This window comes from Vanacampus margaritifer, chromosome 2, assembly GCF_051991255.1.
Source record: "Vanacampus margaritifer isolate UIUO_Vmar chromosome 2, RoL_Vmar_1.0, whole genome shotgun sequence".
Classification (NCBI taxonomy): Eukaryota; Metazoa; Chordata; class Actinopteri; order Syngnathiformes; family Syngnathidae; genus Vanacampus; species Vanacampus margaritifer.
Genome location: NC_135433.1, coordinates 52,553,799 through 52,576,789, shown reverse-complemented (window position 1 = coordinate 52,576,789; position 22,991 = coordinate 52,553,799). Strand labels below are relative to the sequence as shown.

General features: G+C 40.9%; 1 protein-coding gene across 19 annotated transcripts in view; it reads right to left on the bottom strand.

Moving 5' to 3' along the window:
- Positions 1–334: 334 nt before the first annotated feature.
- The window catches only part of nfixb (nuclear factor I/Xb), a 137,990-nt gene continuing 115,333 nt past the window's right edge, over positions 335–22,991 (bottom strand). For 10 of the 19 annotated variants that reach the window (XM_077556039.1, XM_077556034.1, XM_077556036.1 and 7 more), the window contains 5 exons: positions 17,519–17,647; positions 13,585–13,760; positions 12,419–12,566; positions 10,357–10,448; positions 335–5,885 (listed from right to left, as the gene is read on the bottom strand). In XM_077556039.1, coding sequence (XP_077412165.1) covers positions 5,871–5,885; positions 10,357–10,448; positions 12,419–12,566; positions 13,585–13,760; positions 17,519–17,647 — 560 coding nt within the window. In that variant the 3' untranslated portion in view covers positions 335–5,870. The remainder of the gene's footprint in view (positions 5,886–10,356; positions 10,449–12,418; positions 12,567–13,584; positions 13,761–17,518; positions 17,648–22,991) is intronic. The other 9 variants (XM_077556050.1, XM_077556051.1, XM_077556048.1 and 6 more) reach the window with 3 other exon arrangements.

The following is a 22,991-nucleotide window of genomic DNA, read 5'->3' as shown; positions in this document are numbered from 1 at the left end:
CCTATTGTTGTGCAACTCTGGACAAGTGTTTTGCTCCTTGTGTGTAAACATCGGCAATTGTGTGAAAATTTTCATTTTAGTGTGTAAAAAACTGTATCAGATGACATGCTTTTAATATCGTGACATGACGGCGCCGATATATTGTGGCAGTTTTAATATCGCGATATTGCCAGTATCGTTGCATCCCTATCAGAGAGTACCACTGCCCTTTTTTAATTTCAATGAGAGACGCACACTTTTGGCATGCTCTCGTGTTAATATTAAAGCCAGATCCCAAAATCACTAACCACATTTGCACGAAAACAAACCCCAGCCCTTAAATCAAACACAAAGGTACAGTTAAGAACATCCTTTTATTCAATCAAGTGTTGCTCTTTTCAAACTGTTTTTTTTTATTATTATGGAAAAGAAACTTTAACACATGCATTTCACCAGGGGCTCTTGGAAGTGTGTCTGAGGATGGGACACTGCTTTGAAGGGAGGAGGAGGAGAAGAAGCACTCTTGGTGGGTTAGGTGGTGGTGGGTGTCAATCACTGACCCCCTCCCTCAACCCCACTGACCTGTGCAACCTGTCCCTCTCCAATATGGCTTCTCAACTGTGGTGCTTGATAATACTGCTGCTGCTGGTACGTTTTCAAGGTGCTTTTTTAAAAAAATGCTTGCTGAAGTCTGTGCACACCACTTTGGTCGCTACGTTTACAACACACTGCTAATTTAGAGACTCCATATTGTGAGGCAGTGTGTGACATTATTGATTGTGCTTAAAATGAGCCTTTAAGCCTCAACACCATGGAACCAGTCTGCTAATAAGGTGCTTTAAAATCAAAAACAAATGATCACCATTTTTTTTTTTAAGTGGTTCCATTCTGCCACTTGAAAGGTGCAAAATTGAGTGCAGCGCTTTAGTGCTGCCAAGGATAAGCATTTGCAATGAAAATCAAAATAAAAATCAATAATCAATCCCAAATGTGATTATAAAAAATACATACACAAACAAGGACTACAAATTAATCTGTCTTTACTAGCAGTTCTAAAGCACATCTCCCTCATTTAAACCCAAGTATGATTGCTTGTTGCCTCTCGAACCCCGCCCCTGACCCATGCCAAGCCCCCCTCCATCCTCAACACAGCCCAGAGCCCGCTGATGTCACTTGTTCACTTACATTAGCGGTTGAATGGAGAAGCTGAAGAAGATGGGTATGGTAATACAATGTGAAGCATACAGACAAGAATAACATGTGAGCTAACTGCATTCTGCTCAGACAAAAAGAAAAAAAAAATTATCTGGTGTATTTTTTTTTTAAACCCCACCATTTGGAGAAAAGGGAAAAAAGGAAAAAGGATGAGGGGCAGCTACAGACTACTCCAGTGTCCAAGATCGACAGAAGACAAGATACAGAGGAAAGAGAAGCTTTTTTTTTGTCTTTTTCATTTTTCTGCTTTTTTTTTTAATTATTCAACAATAAAAACAGGAACTAAATCACACCAATTGCCTTTAGTACAATGTATACTGCTTTAAAAAGGAGAAGAAGAGAAACAAGTGGATATAGAAGGATGAAGGAGGGTACTTTTTTTTTTTTCCTTTTGAGATGGGATCTCAGGAGTATACAAGATGGAGTCTGTGAACAAAAGGCACTTTTTTTTAGGGACAACCTTTAAGATGCTCTGAGTCTAGACCACTACTTCACCAAACAAATATTTATAATCATTTACAAGTGAGCGATGGGTGAAAAGGGGAGGGGTTTCACTTGAATGAGTGACAGCACCACTCGGAGCAAATGTAAATTTCCGACGGAATTTTTACACCAAATAAAAGGAAAATCTTGCCAGACAAGGAAACAAATGATCATTCATGGTCTTTTTGTGCATCTCCCAAATGGGGAAGAGCTTGTCTTTGTCCCATATTAGGATATTGGATATGAGATGATACAATCCATATGGTGTCAAAAGTTCATGAGGGGAAAAATGCCTTTTGTTACAACAACATTTCCCCCCCTAAACAACACCCCCCACCCCTGTAAATACAAAAAGACAAATAGAATAATGCATGTTTTCCTCAAATTTGTTTTGATGATAATTTTCCAATTATGTGTGTAATATTTATGCAGGTCTATTAACGATTTACGGTACTTTAGAAAGCATGAAGAAGTACTCGGGCCATACTGAAAAGAAACATTATAATATCAGATAAATGTGGTCAAAAACTACTTTTATTAGAATAACGTTTCATAAAAAAATTAGTAATTGTATGGAATAAAGTGGTAACTTTTGTGAATAAAGTTCATTCTTAAAATCCTCAGCTCGAAGTTGTTGTTTGGAAAAGAGTACATTCTTGTAATATTACAAACCGAGCAAAATGTCAACTTTTTCTCAAAATATTTTATAGTTATGTGATGAATTGGCCTTTGTAATATTTTTTTCTTTTCAGTATGGTTTTAATACTCTTCGCCAAAAAGCACCAGATTTCATGGTAATATGTATTTTTTGTGTTGCGAAATCGTTTCTTCAGCCCTCCCACATGTTGAAAACAAATGATGAGAAATAAAACATTTCTTTAAAAAAACAAAAGACCCCAAAAAAGAAAATTATAAAAACAATTCCCCCCTTACTTACAAAGAGCTGGATTTTTTTCTCCACTCTGATATTTAGAGTCCCAGAGCATATGGACTTGAAACACATATAACAAGTGAAAAACAGAAAAAAGAGAGATTTTCCCTCTTTTCTTGCAACACCCTCAAACAATGGCAAACAAACACACAAATCCTCTACCAAGGCATTGCACATGGCTCAATCAACACACATTGAGTTTCAACAACAATGCTTCCCAACAAAACAAGAATGAAAACAACTAAACATAAGCTGATCTTTTGTTTTGAACACATCTGCAACATCTGATTGCTTTTTTTAAATGTAATTATTGTGTTTGCCATCGACTTTCTTGTCCATCCTGCCATTTTGTGCAATTGAGAGGCTGCTACTTAGCTCCAATCAGCCGTTACTGAGATGCAACCTATGACTGCCATGCTTCAAAAAATAACTAGACTGCCACTGAGCTTATATTGCAAATAAAAACAAAAGTATATATCTATAAATATATATGTGTATTATATATAAAGATGCTTGCGATTATCTAGTGAACTGCTCTCTCCCTTCTCCTGACATAGATTTTTTTTCACCATTCACTATAGCTTATATATGAAAAAAGAACCTGAATTCATGTTTGACAAATTGCATAATGGGAATACAGAGGCACTTCCTTTAGATTAGAAAAGAAATGACAGAAGCCACCGTGAAGTCATCGGAACTCGCTCTCTATGAGATGGTTGGCCAACTATCTAGCTTCCCTGCAGTGAGGAACATGGCCAGGCAGTCCAGTTATTTTGTGAGGTCGGATGGGTGCTTTCAATGGAACCGTTCGGACGTCCATCAGAGACTAAGTGAACCGTTGGGAATATCATGACGATCATAGAAAAGGATTACAAGCAAAAAGGCCTCGTCAGATTGTCGACATTTAAGACTTCCCTCGTCGAGTTCAGTTGGGCAGGGTATGTGTGTGTGTGTGTGTCAGCATTTAAGACGCATATGAACACTTACTTTTTTTAAATTGGTGATAGAAAAGTTTGGCTGGCGTGATTGTTTTAGTGCATTTTTTGATCAATAAGGGCTCATCAATTCACAATATACAGTGGCTGACATTACCATAGCCACCTCCTTAAACTAAAGACTAATCCTGTGCATCCCATTGTTTTTTTTTTTTTGAATCAGCTTTAAAAAAAAAGTGGGCACATGGCGACTGAAAACATAACGATATGTCACATATTCATTTTGCTCCGCAGTGTGGTTCCCTCCGCTCTTGGAGCAGCGGGCCGTCTGGGAGTGTAAACAACAGGGTAAACGTTTTAGGGAGACAGAAAAAGAGCAATTTCCCAGTTTCAGCAACCTTTCCCTTCTCTTCCGTTTCTCTTACTCCAACACTTGTCATACAAGTGTCACCACCACCACCAGCCAAACATGGTCCAAATAGTAGAAGCTGAGGTTTTGGTGCCACTTCAAACCTCAGCAAATAAGTTCCAGGAAAAATAGTTTTCTTTTGATTGTCACAACCTTCTAGTTTGTACTTGTACAGTTGCTACTATTACACTTTGCTGGGTTCATACACCTTTTTGTGGGGATTAAAAATTTGTAAATATGATAATTTTGTATCTAGCTATGAGTCATGGTCATCACATTTGTCAAATTTTTACACCTTTCGATCGAATTTCAATGGTACTTGAGCATATTCCGAGTGCTAAAACCAGAACAATAAAATCAAATAAAAAATCAAATGTTTTTGTATGAACCCTGCGCATTTGTCTGGAATTTAAAAAAGCAACGGTATTAGCGGAAGCTTATTTACTTAATTAATTTAATTCTAACTTAATTCTCCGTTTTAAGTGTTCAACTTCCCTGCCGGTAAAACGGCAGTTTGCCATCTTAACACGTTAGAAAGGATTCCACAAATGAGATTAGCTACACAAGGTGCCAGCAGTCTCATAGCCAGGCTAACAGTTATTTTTGCTCCCAAATTTGTCTTTGCTAAACTGGCTGTGGCTTCATGTTTACCATATTGACATTAACGGCCTCAATGTTCTTTACAACTCTTGGAAAGAAAGCAACAGTCTTCCAAAATGTTTAAATTGTTTTCTTCCGTTTTTGAAACCTGACCATGGGCTAGGCTATGCTAGGCTAGGCGTGGGCTAACCACCTTGCTAGATGTCCTACTGTGTTTCTTCATATAAGGTGCTGTCATTCAAATACAAAACAATTACAAAATAGTACAAATCCCAAAGGAATTCAAATAAAAAGAACATGCACAAGATACCAAAAGCAATCAGCTACATTACAAGAGGGCAAAGGGAGGGCAACCAATAGCTGCTATCTATATTGGTGCACACTGATTTGACAGTGTTGGTTTGGATTGCTAATTGAATAGGTAGTGACAGTTCACTGGGCTTGCTTTGTGACTACACAGCACACCTCCTAGAAATACTACACAATGCATTTTTCAATGTATACAAATGCTGTGTTCATGGCACACAATTTTTTCCCCGTCAGATTGGACTTCCTGTTTACAACGCATGTGGGCAGAAGTGACAAACACAGAGTAACAATGTGTCGGCTTCTTGCGCCTTGCTTTTTTCTCTCTACAATAAAACTCGGAATAGGCCAATCGGGTTGACCTTCGTGCATTGTGGGTAAATAGTGCACATCGATAGGATTCATGTTAATTGATTCAGCCTGTAGGTGCAAAGCCTTCAAGCTATATTTTGGCATAATGTCTCTTTAGTTAGTAGGAGGGCGCAAGGGGGCTTTTATAGAGTCACTGGTCATCCCGAGAGAGACCCATTGGTCAATTTGACAGCTTTTGGGTGGAGTATGGACTTTCAGCTCCACTAGAAACATAATTGAGTATTTGACGGTGGGTTTTGTTTAAATTGAGGCCATTGCGTCCTTGCAAGGGAGTTGACGTTGCTCTCATCCTCAGGATCCTCCTGCATCGCTGCAAAGGTTGCTTGGTGCTGCTTCCTTTCTTTTCAGGAGACATGCCTGCGGGCTGCTTGCCACCTTACCCTTCACTGTCCTGTCATCCTCTTGTCCATCCTGTCACCTTTCCATCTTGCCATCTTTGCCCCATATGGCTCCTTCCTCTGACTGAATACAATGAGCCCAGAGTTCCTCTAAATTCTGCTGAAATTTCCTGCACGGTGCTTCATTGGGTTTGACTTTGTGAGTGGGATGCGATGTAATGGCCAGTCGCTGCGTTGATTGTAGGACAATTATCTATATTGTAAAGAAAGAATTCTAGTTGGTGGTTTTCACACAGATCTTGTCAGAGGAACCAAGACTGAAAGAGAGAAAAAAGATATTAAAGCTTAAGCTGTGAAATAAGTACAAATGTAAAACTGTGACCACCAAAATATGAAAAGCTTAAGGGTGAAGTTCAACGTTTTCAATAAACGCTAGATAAATACAGGGTGTATACGCATAAACTCCTTCTCAATCTACTCTTCTGGGCTTTTTTTAATGTGTGGTGGTGAGTTTGTTTGCTCTCCCAATGAATCTTTGTAGTAACGACTTGTATGCATAGCGCCGTCCTACACGGGCCTTGCTTGAATACATTGTTTTCACATTATATTGTGCCTCTATGACGAAAATGCCACTGTTTGTGACACGTTAACTAATCATGTGAGACAGACGCGACATCACTCGTAATGCTTAAACAATGTTTATATCCAGCTTGCAGTGTTCAACAATTTATGTCCGTGTAGGAACATTAGATGTAAGTCAACATTAGATATAAGTAAGTCTGTGCTTCTGGCGTGTATCGACAAGAACCGCATGTACGGCATGTATACGGGGGTAATTCTGTCAACTTGCGCATGTAAACCTGTTATTCCGATCCGTTCCAGAAGCCCGAATTCTGACCATAACCCGAATATTGCCTGCATGTAAACGTAGTCTGTAGGCAGACGGGATATTGACGAGTAGAGTGACTTCAGCGATAACTCACAGTGGCGGTCAAAGTGAAAAAAAAAAAGCATACCATGACAAAACGTGCAGCAGATAACGAAAACGAGAGTAAATCTTGGCTTGGCATTTACCCGATTCTGAGCTCTGAAGGAGCGGCTTGGGCTGAAAAGCGACGCAGAGTTGGCCTGCTTGCTATTGGACAGGTAAGTGCTAAATAGAAAAGATAATGTTAGCTTGCTGATTTAGCGACATGCTAGGCTAAGTCACATTGACAAGGCTAACTCGGCAATATAGAACGAGGGTCGAACTTTTCTTATGTCCCTATATTTACACCTGGCAATAAGTGAAGCTAAGCTAAAAGGTGAAAGTGGTTTTGAGCTATTATCCTGTGATCGCTGGTCTCGGGTCAGTAATGTGACCAAGATACCTCGTCACTCATTCTCGCAGGTACCACAGTTGAGACACCCTCTGCTGCTGTACAGCAAGCTATCGGTGCTTGGCTGAGTGAGGTTAGAGGCAGGGGGCGTGAATGTTGAGCTCGTATGGGTTGAACCATGGGACAGTCCGTTTTGAATTGCTTGTTTACTAACAGAAACGGTTTGTTTACAAACAGAAACAGTCAAAACTCCGGACTTCTCCTTTAACTAGCTTGCAATACTTGCTTACAATTTCAAGAAATATCACTTAAAAGGAACACCAACTGTGGTGAAAAGTTTGCTCTATATTATTTATTTGGTTTTTACTAGCATAACTATGAAATTAATTTTTCAAAAATCGTTTCCTAATACATTTTGTAGAAACTTTATTTTGACGCACACCACCATTGCTACTTACGTCGCAACTCATTCCGTGCGTAGTGACGTAGACAGTAATTAGTTATTGAAATTAGGTAAAGAAAACACAAAATAATAAAAATAAATTAAATACACAGATTTGACTGTGTTACAAGAATAACTTCACTAGTTCAAAGTCAATGAGCCCTTCAAAAAAAGTGGTGCACTAACCTAAAGAATATTAAACAAATTTTCTTTAAAATAGTATGTTGTATGTGCAAACCAATAGTCTAAACACGACATTCCGATTAATATTGTGTTTGTGGAATATGAGTTAAGCAGCAAAGTCCACCCATTTTCATCCATCTGAGGGGGCGGCCATTTTGCCACTTGCTTTCAACACAAAATGACTTCACAGTTGTTCAGGGCTCAGGTAACGACCAATCATGGCTCAGTGTGTGAACATCACTAGCAAACTCAGAAAACAGGGGAGCTGTGATTGGTCGTTATTTTAGCCCTGAACAACTGTGATGTCATTTTCAGTCGACAGCAAGTTGCAAAACGTCCGCGCCCTGAAATGCGTGGCTTTTGCTGCTTAACTCATATTCCACAAACACAATATTAATCAAAACACTGTGCTTAGACTAGTGGGACTGCATAGAGCAGAATATTGTAAAAAAAAAAAAAAAAAAATGTTGGGGTTGATTTCCACTTTAAAGATATTGGATGGTTTCACACATATGACGGATGTTTTGTGCTTTAAATAAGCTGACAACATCCCATTAGTTATGTGGGAATTTCAACAGAAGCATCAAGTAATGCTTCATGGTGGCATTGTAGCAAATCAGTCAGTAGGAGTCATCCTCTGGGAATCAGGAACATCTGTACAGAGTTTCACAGCTCACACCAAGTGAACACAAATAATCTCAACTGCCCTCTGGGGGAGGCTTACTGAGGGTGGGTCATCAATCTTTCCCAACTTAGCTTGAGACAAACTAAAACAATTAAAGCATGTGTTAACTACATTTTCCCAAAGGTGTTTTTAAGTACTTATAAGGACATATTTTCAAGAGTGGAAGTTTGCTGCTATAAAATGATAAATGGGATGTAATTATAACTCAGCATCAATTATTAAACTGTTCTGCAGCAATTCACCAATTGCTTAATTATGACTAAATTGTGTATAATGTTGATGATATAGTCACAACATCCATCAATAACTGTTTCCTAGTCCAAAGTGTGACTCTAAGAATGGTGGCAATTTTGTCCAGGGTCTATTTTGGTGCAGGGTAGAGTTCAGAAGCTTTGTCAATATTATTGTAATAGCATTGCCGCAATGTCTGTGGCTGACCCAGACACTGACATACACAGTTTGAGTAGCTAGTACCCAGCGTCTTCATCTATGAATCTTGACAATTGTGTCACTATGATGCTACATCCAACCCAGCAACTGGAATTGTTATTGTTTTTTGTCGATGTGTGACCAAAGACCTTCTTCATGACTTTCATCTTTTGGTACAAAATTGAAACACATTCTCCAATTAACAAAGGAGAAGTCCAGTTGCCATCTATTGAAATCGTTGTTGGATTACCATGAATTGAATGACTGAGAATGTAAACAGTAACACATATTTTTGTTTTGTTTTTAAATATGTGTGAAATTCTCAAAATCTCGCCTTGGAAACTCTTGAGCCCTCCTAGTCGGACTCTTTTGTCATTGTCTGGCGTTTTGTTTTGTCAGAAAGGAGGTTGCATGACGACATCCCCCTCCTGCCCCTCCCAGTTAACCCACTCCCATGTACCCTGTCTCAGCAGACCTGAACCATGGCAACATCTCCCTGCTTACTCTTGAGTGGCTAAAAGTAGCATGCAAAGCAGAGCTGCGCTCCAGTTCTAATTTGGGTTCTGGAGGCCGACACTGCGCATAGTTTCCTTAAGACCCATTTTACTGTGAGTGCTGAATCTGGTTTGCCGAGACCTGTCTGCTATGCTCTTTAAATCTTGACTTTGCAGGGGAGACCCCATGATGCATCAAATTCAGCATGGACAATGGAATGGCTCTGTAACCACAGACCTCCTACTGCCTAAATGATCTTACTCCTGTTCTTTCCTCTTTTTCTGTCACATCTTCAACTTGCCACTAGATGGCATCTAAATCCCATTAATCAGCAAATACAGTCTATGATGATTCTTCTTAAAAAAAAAAAAATCAAGTTTAAGACATGTCCTAGAGATTATAACTACAATTAATTATACAACATTCGACATTAGTTGAGATAATTAAATATAAAGGGGACAATTTGTGAAACATGATGCTTTGTAATACTTGACAATAACTGAACTAACAATTTGTTACTCGGCGAAAAAAGGATGTCTGCTTTTCACGACACCGGTCAACTTAAAAAAAAAAATCCTCTCCACATGTGTGTAAAGAATTCAAAACAGTTATGGTATGTCTTTATGGGAGAGAAAATAAATCAAAGTTTCGGAATGCAGTGGACGAAAGCAGCAACAGAACAGAAAAAGAAAAGACAATAAAAATGAAAGTGTGCGAGCAACTGGGAAGAAAAGAACAGGATTGATGAAAGTAAAGATGAGTGAAAGTATGGAGGGCAGAGAGAGAAGGGAGGGATCAGCAGAGGAGATTCAGATGGTTTCCATGTGTTGGGGAGCGTAGCTGAGCTGGCTTTAGGCGGGTAAGGTTACAGTACAGTATATACTAATGAGAAAAGTACCGGTGGTAATTGGAGGCTTATGACCAGTGGTGGCACGAAGAAAGTGACATAGCTAATAGAAACAGTTTTGCCGCAGAGAGCAGTATAGATTTTATAAGAAGACTAGGTTAGGTAACAACTATTTAAGATTAGAGGTAACAAGAGCGGGAAATTAAATAGGCAGCAAGAGAGAATCTGTACCAAATATGGCCGAATATGGCAAATGATCCCAATGTACATTAAAATACAGTAAATGTGGAATAGTGTGAGGGACATGTAGGAGTGTAAACAGAATTGGGCAAGTAGACGATTTCCCCTCATTCACACTAAACGTGCTATGTCACACTGTAAGTCCCACCTGCGTTTGCTGTGGGATGTTCAGAAAGTTGTTGTCCCGTGATCCGATGCCGACAAACCTGTTGGGAGCTGAGGCGCCTGGCGTGGAGTATGCTATCGGAACAGAAGAGGACAAAAAGACGTTAAGTGCACTAAAAGACAAATGTTGAATAATGGCAAAGAAGCAAGCCTAACATTGTGTAATCCATCCAGCATCACCCCTAATGTTACTTATAAAAGCACAAATATTGCAAGACAACAGAAGCTAATTTTTCTTCCATATAAAAAGAGTTGCAAGAGACACAATTTGATCTTTATTGTGTCTATTAGCAACAAAAAAAATCGTTATTTGTAGCTTCTTTTTTCCCCCTACTTAGTCAACTTGAATGCAGCTTACGTAACTGTCAGACTAACATTCGACAGTCATCAATAGTACTCTTGCCTAATAACTAGCTGCGCGTTTGACCACAATTTATGGGTGATTTGGGAGAGATATTGTTTCCTTCCACATAACTAAACACAGTTGACAGACTTCTTCAGTGCAGACCTTCGGAAGGACATTCCCAAAGCTTAATGATAGTTTAGCTGATCCTCAAGACAGGCCATCTCAAGGTTTGAGTTTTTGTTAATAGTACACCATCCACATAGTTCAATGTCCCAGTTACACAAGCATCAAAATGCCATTGAATCTTTGTTGGATGTCCTTTGTGGTCCAAGTGGTCAGCAGCATCAAAAGTGAGCTTGACAGTATCAGTAGTGGAAAGAGGCTTTTTCTTTGGTGAGGACAATACACAATTTGAGTTTAGTGACAACCTGGGTGGCTTATGGGTTGTTCCTCACCAACCATAGACAATTCTTTACAGTTAGTGGATAGACTTCAATTTAGTTTGCGATGAAGCATGGCTTTGAAAGGACAATATTGGAATGCCCTCCTTAGAGTTGTTTAAGACAATGAGTGGTGCCATCTACTCGTCTATTATTATAATCTGTTATCTAGAATATAAAACTATTACAGAGCCCCAGGTTGCTACCTATATTTAAATCCCATTGACAAACTCAGTGCGGAAAATATTTCAGCACTCCAAACAGTAATACTGGGAACCATTCAGGGACATTTATCTGGCATCAGAGTGCGAATATATGGCCATTCAGGTACGCTTGTGAAATCACATTTTGAGAATTCACAACTCAGTGTGGAGACTTCAGTTCAAAGACTAAACTGAGTAAGTACATGAATACAACAAAGAGAGAGACAGGAGGAAAAGTCTGAGGTTAGGCATAATTAAATGGTATGGACACGGTACACATCTATTTACTGCAAATTGGAATAACGTACAAACGACATAAAGGACTCTCAGACACTGACTGTGGTAAACACAAATACTGCTGTACTTTTGAAAAACTACTGAATTAAAAAAGTGCTCCATCCAGTGCCCCTCCAGTTGCAGGTGAGGAGGGAAATTGTATTGTGAGCGTAGTCCCACTTTTCCAACTGACATCACTTCTTAAAATTCCAGATACACTCAGCTTCACAAATTCTTCTGTTCAGGTTCAGTCTATAACAACTATTGGACTTTTCCACCATTACCAACTCACGTTCTGCTGGAATTCTTGGGAGACATATAAACTACTCTAAATCGGGAACTTCCTTACACTAAAATTACAAATTGATCTCTTTTTTTGAGGTTTCCCCTTGTTGCTGATGAGTCAAGCAGGGAACGATCCACATTAGGGCATGAGGTTCAACCTGTCGAGCCACTCAAACTGATGGTACCGGGTACAGAACCCAGATGCACACCACAAAGATCACTGGGACAGTTCTCAGCTCCGTCTTCAACTTTTGGAGACTTCTGATCTAACTTTATGCTCTCCAAAGTTATTTTAACGGTGCAGGCCCCGCTTCCAAGGGTAAAGGGATGTGAATTGTTGGTTAGACATGAACAACGGTGGCATGAAGTTGGAGGAAGTACAATGGGAATGGGGGCGGGGTTGTTCCCTAAAGGGGGGTGTTTTTGTCAACTTCTTTTGAGTTGTTTTTTTTAGTTTGATTTGGTTTTCAAAGTGGTCTTTGTGGGGTCACTTACACGGAGATGCGGGCGATGAGAGTCCGCCGTCAGGGGGCGTGCTGTTGGGTTTAGAGTCGGACATAGGGAGGGGCACTGGGCGGGCCACTGGGGGAGGTGGAGGCAGCAAGAAGGAGCCTGGCATTTTGCTCTGGCCGCTCCCGTTTGGCTGCAGACAACACAAACAGGGTCAGGAGGGCGACATGCGACAATCCGCAAACAAGGGATGGAAAAAATAACGGACGCAGCTCGGGATGCCAGGTCCCAAAAAAATATCCATGACGGTAGGTGGGGGTAGAGGCAGGCGATGGTGGAAGAAGGGAGAGGAAGGTAGTGGATAACAACAACCAAAGGGATGACGTATGTGGACGGCATCTTTTATGGAGGTGTGAAAAATAATAGTCACCACAGGGTTTGATAGGAGTGGGAGCTGAAGCTGGACGTGAGAGGTTCCACAGGGGTGGTCCATGGTGGGTGGAGGAGGTGTGGAAGAGGTAAGTGAGCAAATCATTGACGGCCATTCACCCAGAAGATGGCAAGAAATCAAAACCATGAGAGAATACTCTTCTACACAAGCACAGCACCATCAACGATACCAATACCAAAGAACCAAAGTCCAACTCAAAAGGCAACCACAGCAAGTGATGGAAACACAAATATAACACAGGATTGATATGCTTGGCTAACATGTATTGTGAATAAATGTCAGTGTGCGAATGGCTGCAAAGTCTGCGTGAGTGGGTGGGCCAAAGAAAAAATAAATAAATCCGGGAGGATAGGAAATGCCTTTGTTGAAATCATCAAACAGCAAAATGAATATGACAACGATTTGACCTATGACCTCATTAAAATGCATGCTTTTGAGTGTTTTTTTTTTCTCAAGATAATTCCTATAACTTGAATGTTTTTTCTTCCAATATACGGTATATCAACAAACATAATTGTTCCAGTTTGTTAACACAATAATTATTATTCATTGGTAAAGCCATCCAGACCGTGTGATTAACATTTATTCTCTAACAATAAAATGTATTTGACTGTATTTATTTTCAATTAAAACACTATTTTTACTGACACATAATTGAGACACATTACACATACTTTCCCCTTTGCCTGATAAGTACAAATTACAGTTCGTCACGTAAATAAAGCAAAAAAGGGCCCATGTAACAAGCAGTAAACCTTACCTGTCCGCCGGCCTGCCCTGGGCCATCAGCGCAGACAAACTGCACAAACTCCTTCAATGGATCCTGTCCAGGGTGGTGGTGGTAGCGGATGGTCGGGTGGGTGAAGTAAGGGCTCGACTGCTGGATGATGGAGGGAGACGGGAAGTGCAGGGCTGAGGCAGAAGCACGAGGACTCCCTGCGGGCGGAGATGCTTGTGTTACACGACTGCAAGCAACCTGTGCTTGTTCTTTGGAGTGATGAATGATGTGAATGATGCCTGCGTGATGATCACATCACAACAGGAATCATTAAAGTTTAAGTACAAATCTAAAATGCAAATGTTGTTTTCTCATGAAAAGCTGTTTTAGGTTAATAGCTATGGTCAATGCTCGTAAAGTTTTATGATCACTCCAGTGAATCTATAAAACTTTACAGTGGACAGCTCTCGCTCTCTCACTCTCTCTCATTCATGTTACTCTGATGTGGACAGAGGGATGCAAAAAAAAAAAAAATCTTTTTAGTCAGCAACATTCAAAGTCATACATGGTTCACGCAAGCATAGAACCTGACGGCCACACATTCAAAATCAGATCCGCAGAGCTTGTAAAGAGGAAACACACAAAGAGATCATTGAGTACTGTCTTAAATTAGCAGTTCTTAATGCCTGCCCGCCTATGAGCTTTGAAGGTGTGAGTCATTGGCATCAGTGCAACTTGGCATTGGCATCCTAAAGCAATATTAGATCTGACTCACTTATATATATTTTTGTTTGATAGAAGTAATTTTTCACGCAGCCTTCCAAATAGGCTGTTTTAACTTTTAGTAGCATCCCATATGGATACATCTGTAGTAGGGAACTCACTATTCCTCATTATTGAGCAAAAGAGAAGGAACGATCAGAGTATTGGTGTGAAGTGTGAGTGAGGGGCAGTTGCAGACACACAAAGCCCCCTCTGTCAGACCTATATCCATTACTCAATCTACTTGATTTATATTAGAGGCCCATTCTTCCCTTAACTGTGCCAGTCTGACACCCATCCCATCCAAGCCCCCAGCTGCCCATGTAAGGCTGCCAACACTCTTCGGTACTTACGTCTTATACATTGTGTGCACGAGTGTACTTCATGAGAGTGCCAACCCCTCTGCATTACCCCCCAGAAAGGGGCCTATGTCTCGGAGCCCGGCAACACCTTGCACCCATGCCAGGCTGCCCGCACCCCATTGGTGCTGTCTCCCTGTTCCTATAGTCCCCCTGTTAATCCCATTAAAGACTGGGTGAAGGCCAAAGTGGGAGTATAGGGGGTGGGTTGGGAAAAGGTTTACGGTGGTAGGGGTGATGATGAGAGGGTAGACTTTGGATCCTACGCCCTTCTACTCGGCTGAATAGGAATAAAGGGACGACATCGCCAAAAGCACCACCTTGCAGAAGCACTGCCGTGTGAGGGCAGCTCTTAATGTGCTTCTCAATCTCACTTCAATGTCCCCTCAGATCACTTTCATTAAAAAACAACTTCGGTGATGATTTGGTTGAAGCGTTACACCAGCATGGGAACATCACCAAAATGAACACCACAAACAACGCTTTGGAGACAAAGAAACAAAGCACATCGTGTTTGTGAATGTCTTTAAATGTGTATCTGCTACGGAGATGGGTTTGTTGGCTGCAGCCAATCAACAGTTAATGAGCGGCCTCATTGCTTTATACTGGATTGATGGTTTGATAAGCTTTTAATGTACCCAAAACTACACAAAAAGCTCATGGAAAATTATCTGCAGAGAGCTTCTTCTTTGGCTGCGTTCACACATGTGGCCTTTCCAAATAGGAGAAGACCCCCACCACCACCCCGCCGCACGCTTGATCTGTGCAGTGGCGATAAAATTAGGAGAGCTGCGATTTATTGTCTGGACTCGTTTGGCTTTGTTTGATATCTGCTGTTATCATGAGCTTCTTGCTTCAGCGTGGTGGAGGACCAGCTGGTTCACAGAGCATTTCAGTCCAAGTGCTAATCTTCCACTCTCGCCAGTCTGAATGAAACAGATGTGATCACTGGATCACTTGATCAATCAGTGTTCATGAAAATACAAGCAAATTCATAAAAATACGAAGTGATGATCCAATGAGAGGAAAGAAACTAGATAAATAGTGAAAGGGTGACGTGACATGACATCAATGTCAACCTCTTTCAGGTTCCTTTGGTAAAAGTGTTTGCTGGACAACTAGGTACCGGTACTTAATGTAAGCATTGATGTTCAGTTAGCTGTGTGAGTGTATTATCTTCATGTACGATAAGGGGTTAAGATACACAAAAAAACTACAATATATTGATATATTTTTCAAATTAGAGAATGTGGTTGATTTAGCTGACTTTCCTGCAGCTGACAAAATTTCTGCTCAATGCCCAATTAATAATCAACCTGTGACTGAGTCAGTATAAGCAGTATTGAAAATGGTTGAATGCAAGATACGAGGCATGAAGTGGGCAGGGAAAGACCTTATGTACGACTGACAGAAGGACCCAAGTTTTTTTTTAATAGTAAAAGACATACGAAAGAATTTTGAAATCTACGTCAGCCTAATTTTCTCAGAGATGAAACAAACAGATCACATTAATTAAGCAACATAAACTTATTGACTATTTTATGGTCCTTGAATCATTTGGACTGCTATATTTGTTTAAGCCATTGTGGTTAGAGCGCATGTTCATCACTTGAACATTTTTGAAACTTTTAAAACAAATATCAAAGTGTTTATTATTATTAACTATTTACATGAGGCGTGTCCAAAATATGGCCCAGGGTCCATTTACGGCCCACCATCATTTGCAGGGCCCCGCGGCATATAGCAAAAATTACATTTGACATTATTTCGACAAGGTTAGTTTAAAAAAAACAAAAGGGGGTGGAGATGGATGAATGAGAAGGAAAAGTAGTAAAATAGGGTGCCACTACTAATAATAAATTGGTTCATATAATGTACAGTAGAGCTTAGATACAAATAAAAATACAACAATTTCACTTCAATACACTGTGGTCAATCAAGAGAATTCAATTTTTAAAAGCAAAAATTGCTTCTTCCACTTCCTGCTCTGTGCCAAGGTGTGATTTATGAACATTAATAATCCTGTTGTAATTGTTTAAAAGTGGTCAGTTTACTGCACGTTGCTCTCGTTTTGGTTCAGAGTGTGAAGATGGGACTAGGGTGCTGTTCAGTACAGGGGTGGATCTAGTTTAGTGGATGCAGGGCTGAGGGCACCTCCAAATCTTCAAAGCTGTTATGTAGCGACTTTTTAAAATAACTAGAAAATCTTAACAATATATAATTGCTTGCTTGATTGATTTCAGTATGTTTCATAAGGTAAAGTAAAAGAATTTCAAAGCGGCCCTTGCATCCATCCATTTTCTGGTATGTGGCCCTCAGATGAAAAAGTTTGGATACCCCTGATTTACATGGTACATGACTACGTCTTCTTCATTTCTGCCAAAATGCTGATAAGAGAAACAAAATAAGCACTCGGTAAATGTGTATGTCACAGAACATGTAGGTTGTATTCAACAGGAGTGGACACACATTGAATCAAATGCATGACAATCAGGTGAGACTGCAAGAGGGAGCTCAAGCACTTAAGTAGGCATAGAGGCAAACCATTTGCCACCCCTCACCATCTACCAACAGAATAGCACAGGAAAGCACATGCCCAGAATCCTGAGAGCTGTCACCAGTTTGACCCAAAGCCTCCAATGTTAGAAGACACAGATGAGGAGGCAGAGGCGAGCACAGAAGAGCTACCTGCCAGATTTGAAATTCCCAGCCGCTCTTATTTCCCCGAAACGCTGCTCCCGCTTTTGCTTTTGGGCGTGGGGCTCAAGTGGTGGGAGTGGGTAGGAGGATAAGGTGGGGGGGTTGATGTGGGAGGAGGAGGGAGCGATTAGGGTCTGGAGCTGGATTGGTCTCACCTGGTCTCACTCCCGCCAGCATTGGCAGTGGGTGGTGGGTGAACGCCATGCGGGGGGACCTCGTCTGGGAGGACAGGGCGCTGAAATCGAATTTCCCCGGCTTCTTAAGAGAACCAGGCGATGACAGTCCTGGTAAAAAAGGGGATCAACAAAATGGCAGAACAGAGACGAGGTTTTAATGAAACATGGCTGCGTTGCTTACTTTGACTCTAAAAAAAAGTATTTTGAATTTGATTGCAAGAATCAAATGATTAAGATTGTTAGCTCAATGAAATCATCATTAACCGATGGGTGGACTACACTCACTATTACTTTACTTCACTATTTGTGTACAGTCGGCGAGCTGTACCCTAGCTATATTTGGGCGTGGGATGTAGGGGCAGGGTTTGGTGAGAGGCCATGTTTGAAGCAGTAAAAAAAAGGGGAAGTGACGGGGAGGGCGAGGAGTGTGGCTGGGCGCAGAGTATCAGGAGACAGGAGAGCTGGGAATTGTAGTGGCCATTTAAATAGGCTGTCCACAGTCTACCAGTGCTTTGACACACAGCAGGCCCAAGATTAGCAATATCACATCCAAAGCCAATGCGATAACCCATCCCAAACTAAGGCCAAGGTCCATCCAGAGCAAAGAGACATACAGGAAAACACTCAACACAAACAGCAGCTACATTTAGCCTCTTTAATGAATGAGATTTGGCTCGGCCGGTGGGACCCGAGTGAGTGATGCAACAGCAGACATTTTTCAACTATGAAGGGCATTTTACAATACTGCTTAACTCATTGACTCACAGCCATTTTCACTGAAGCTCCCGGCTATTTTACTGGATTTTGACTGATTTTACAAGGCCCACATAATATTGTCTTCTATTGCTATAAAAACATGGAACCTACCCAAAACAATTAAAGAGTCTCTTCTTTCATTAGGAAAAAAAAACTTATTTCTATCTGTTTCCGTTTTGCAGCAATTAGCATTAGAATATAGCTAAGTTTCATCATTATTCACAAATCTGTTGCAAACAGTGTGGGAAAGAGCTTTTTTCAACATGGCCCATGTTGATCTCTTATACTCTGCTGCCACCTGCTGGCTGTTTTTGTAATAACTACCATTGCTTCAAGCATTCTCTTCAGTTCAGATGTTGCATCAAAGCCTCTATGCTCTAGCATTAAAAAAATATATATATATATATTTTATAAATACGTCTATGGGAGCATGGCAATATCTAAAATAGAACTTATTTATAAATTTTTGGGAGCAAATTAGTTAAATACATTATGGATCACGGTAAAATTACACGCGCACACATGTGCACACACGCACAGGCTGTTGAGCGCTGAGCAAGGTGCCACTGAAGGCTGGAATAAGGCTGCAGATGGATGAAAGAAGGAGTACAGTTGGAAAGCAGTGGTAACGGCATGGCCGGCACGCATGTACAAATATATTCAAATGCCCCCCCCCCCCCCCCCCATCTATAAATGTCAGCCGAGGTGGAAGGCCTGGATGAAACATCCGTCATTTGGGTAAAAATGGGCATGTTAATTATAGGCCCAGCTCACCAGTGGACCAGAAACATGGCCAAAAGTGTGAGCGCTACAGATAAAAGAGGCGTGCCACTGTGATCTAGGCCTCGTGTGGCCGGCACTGAGGGAATTTATTTTGATTTATGGTCATCCAAAAGGTGCAATTTAGAATTTCAAGGTTTGAGGGACAGACCCAAAGGGTCCATTTGACCTCTGCAGAATACCGCAGTGTTGACTTCATGCTGAAATAAAGCTCTGGATACAATAATTTAAAAAGCCAGACACCAATGAGGAAGTAGAAATATGGAATAGGACATTGATGTGGATACAAGGACCAAATGTTTTTTTCTCATGCAGCATATTGAGATTTGATGGCTTTGATCACATTTGTTTCAGAGGGCAATCATTAGATTTCATGTCATGCATTAATAGATTCACATACTGCACTATGAAACAAAGATGTGGGTATTTTCAACTATGAATCTGAGACTTGTAGAAGTAGTTTGAAAATCAACACATTTTTCTAGACATTAAAAAAAAAGCTTTACTGGGAGTTATCTCTATTTAGCCCAATGCTCAAATACTTTTCATATATAAAGCAGGGAAGGGTGACATTGTTGTAATGTGTTGATGCAGATTTAATTCTAGTAACTCAAACATCTTCTAATTAGCAGATTAACACCTTAGCTCTTCACAATGGGTACTCCTACAAGTCTCTGACTGGATTCGGGTTCAAATTTCCCGCTCTTTGTCAGCGGATGTGACATCAGGCGCATAGTGTGTACGTAAAGAAAGGAGTGTGCAGTTTCATTTTTTCGGCCACACGTGGCACTAGCGATTCAAAATTTAATTTCCTGCATTGAGCAGCTTTAAGATTGTGACTGTGTATGATGTAATTTTTGTCTATTGTGTTTGACGTAGTTAGATATTGTTTTGTACATTGGGGCAAGTTTTGCTCATAGACTTTCAAATTCATGGTAAAAACACTCGGGCTACGAGAATATTCATGACACCCATTTGTTTGATATTTTACATCTACAGTAAGTGGGTTTTTAGAATAGATGGCAGCCACCTATTTATTGTCTAGGGCAGTGCTTCTCAACATTTTTTTTGTCTATAAAATTGTTTCAAGTACACCGTTTTAGGCATTCTGAGAGCGCTACTGCCACCTACTGTAGTGGATGTGCAATTACACTTTATTCTAGTAAGCCCCCAAAAAAGTTCTCTGTGATCACATACCCCCACTGACATCGCACCGCAACCCCCAAAACGGACTAGGCACAGAAATAGGATAAGTGCTATGAAGGTGCATCAAATCAGATCAGCAAGTGACACAAACTGCTACATTCTGGCATCTATGAACTCTATACAAGAGGTCAAATGCTAAACTAAATGTGCACTAAGGAAATTTTACATTACTAAGTAACTTGCATATATAGTCGCTGACTTTGGCCTCAGGATATGATATGTTTGGCACAGTTTAATGCCAGATGCAACACTCCCATGTATCCAATCTTGGGCCTGACTAGCACTTGTGAACTCCTGTGGCAGGACGTGGCGGCACCTGGTGGGAATTGAACCCGTTCGTGTCTGTATGGAAGAAAGCAGCACTGCACTACCAATGCTAGTCACTGTAACTGTATATCAATAAATTAATCAATACAATGCGGAATTAATTTTGTTCAGCTTTGGAGGTTTCTCGCTGTAGTGGAAGGGGGTTTTATGGTAGCACCAATTCAGGTATTTCAGTTATAATATGTATGGTTAACTCTTTGTTTAAGCTCTCATTCATGAAAAAGGAAGTGCTGTTTCACGGTGTCCACTATGGTGGTTTTGCAGTTACGTGCAAATGGATGAAACTAATAATTAGGTTCCTGGGTCATGTTGTCAGATTTCACACATTTCTGTGGAAAAATCAGTGGTCTCACTGGCCCACTGTACAAGCAGACTGGCAGCCAATTGCTTCCAGGACCATCCAGTCTTGCTGTGCTAACAGGCTGGCAACCACACAAACCTCCAACTGTCATAGTACGGGTTCTTAGCACATCACTCTAACACAAGAATGCATATATGTGCAAGCATAGCAGAAAGTTACTACGCAAACATTAACTCGGATATTATTTACATTAACACTCATAAATGGCAAACAAGGGATTGCACCTGAGGCAACACAAAGACACCTTGACAACATACACACATCCCAACACAATTTTCAAAAATCCCCCCAACAGTTAAGCAGCATTTGACGATTTTCCCACCACTGAGGAGGCAAGCAGGCAGAGAGAGAGTAGAGAGAGAGCAGGGCAGCACATAGCGAAAGTCATGATGAATCACATGATCACCTGCTAAGCTTCAAAGCTTTTCATTCAGGTTGAGAGTTACCACGAGAGCAGGCAGAGGCCTCCCCCCCATCCTCCTGTCCTCCACCCCTCCATCACTCTCAACACCATCACCACCACCACCACCACCACCACCACCAGAGCAGATGTCTGCAGTAACCCAGTAGCTCCCTTCACTGCAGACACATGGAGGCGCCATCTGGACTGGAACACAGCCCCTCTCCAGATTGGGGCAGTGTGTATGTGTGAGTGTATGTCACAGAAAGACAGTGTGATAAAATCATGCTTTTGCACGTACGTGCGCGTGCCTTTTTCAAACGCGCACATGGGTGAAAGGGTGTGCCTCGGCGACAGAAGGCATCTTGCGTGTTGATGATACACCTGGGCGCCTTTAGTGGCATTTGTTTGGGTCATGTGCCATCTTTCAGAGGCAGGTCTGCGGCAGGTGGGACGCCCTTCGACAGCTCTGTTTAGGCAATCAAGAGCAGGAGAGTCCCAAACGCCGTAATTCAACAGTTGCTCACGTGCGACTTTCAAACAACACCCAAGGCACTGAGGTACATCTCGTTGACAACTTGATCTTAGGAAATTGTGATTCATGCATGCAAGAATGGTATGAGTTTTGCACATGACACAATATGTACAATAGTGTGCTTAAAGGGGAAGTCAACCCCCAAATTTTCTTTATAATAATATGTTGCATATATCTATCCACTGTCCTAAACATGACATGCTGATTAATATTGTGTTTGTAATATGAATTAAGCAGCAAAATCCACCTGTTTTTATCCATCTCGGGGGGCGGCAGCCATTTTGCCACTTGCTGTTGAATTAAAATGACGTCAGAGTTGCTCAAGGCTCAGTTAACAACCAACCACGGCTTAGCTTCAGAAAATAGATGAGCCTATGATTTAATGAATTCCTTTTCATGTGACAGCAGTAGAAAAATGGCCGCCGCCTGAGAAGGCAAAAAAAATTCCAAAACACCTCATATTCCACAGATATAATATTAATCAGAATTCCGCTTTTAGACTAGAACATACGATTGTGAAGACATTTTTTAGGCGTACTTCCCCTTTTAAGTCTCCGGCCACCAACTCGTTTGTTTGAGCTATTTTAGCTTTTAACTAGGGCTGTGGACGAATCAGTGGTTACTCGAATGGAGTAGCGGATTGGTGTGAGTAAGTCCATTTTCTGTCATATTGCATTGTGGTTCAAACACGGAATAATTTACATGTGTATGGGAATATTTAGCCGTGTATCAAGCATTAAATCAACTGTTTACAGTCATTGAAGCCCAGCTAGACACTTTATCAATGCATTTGTCTTGGTTGCTTCATTGCTAGCCTCTCACGCCGTTAGAGTGACTTACGAAGGGATATGGCCACTTGCATGCTGGACTGGAGATGAAATTAGCACTTAGCACTAGCTAGTAGCTAGTCCATGTAAGTGAATTGATTTAAAAGGATGGAGGGATGGTTAGAAGTGTACATTGTGGGACCCTGTAGGTTATATAATATAGTATAGTTAAGTATAAGTTTTGTTGGTTGCTGTTACTAAGCGACCAAGTTAGCGATGGCTAAAGGCTTTTTCAAGGTCCAATATAACTCATCTTCAAC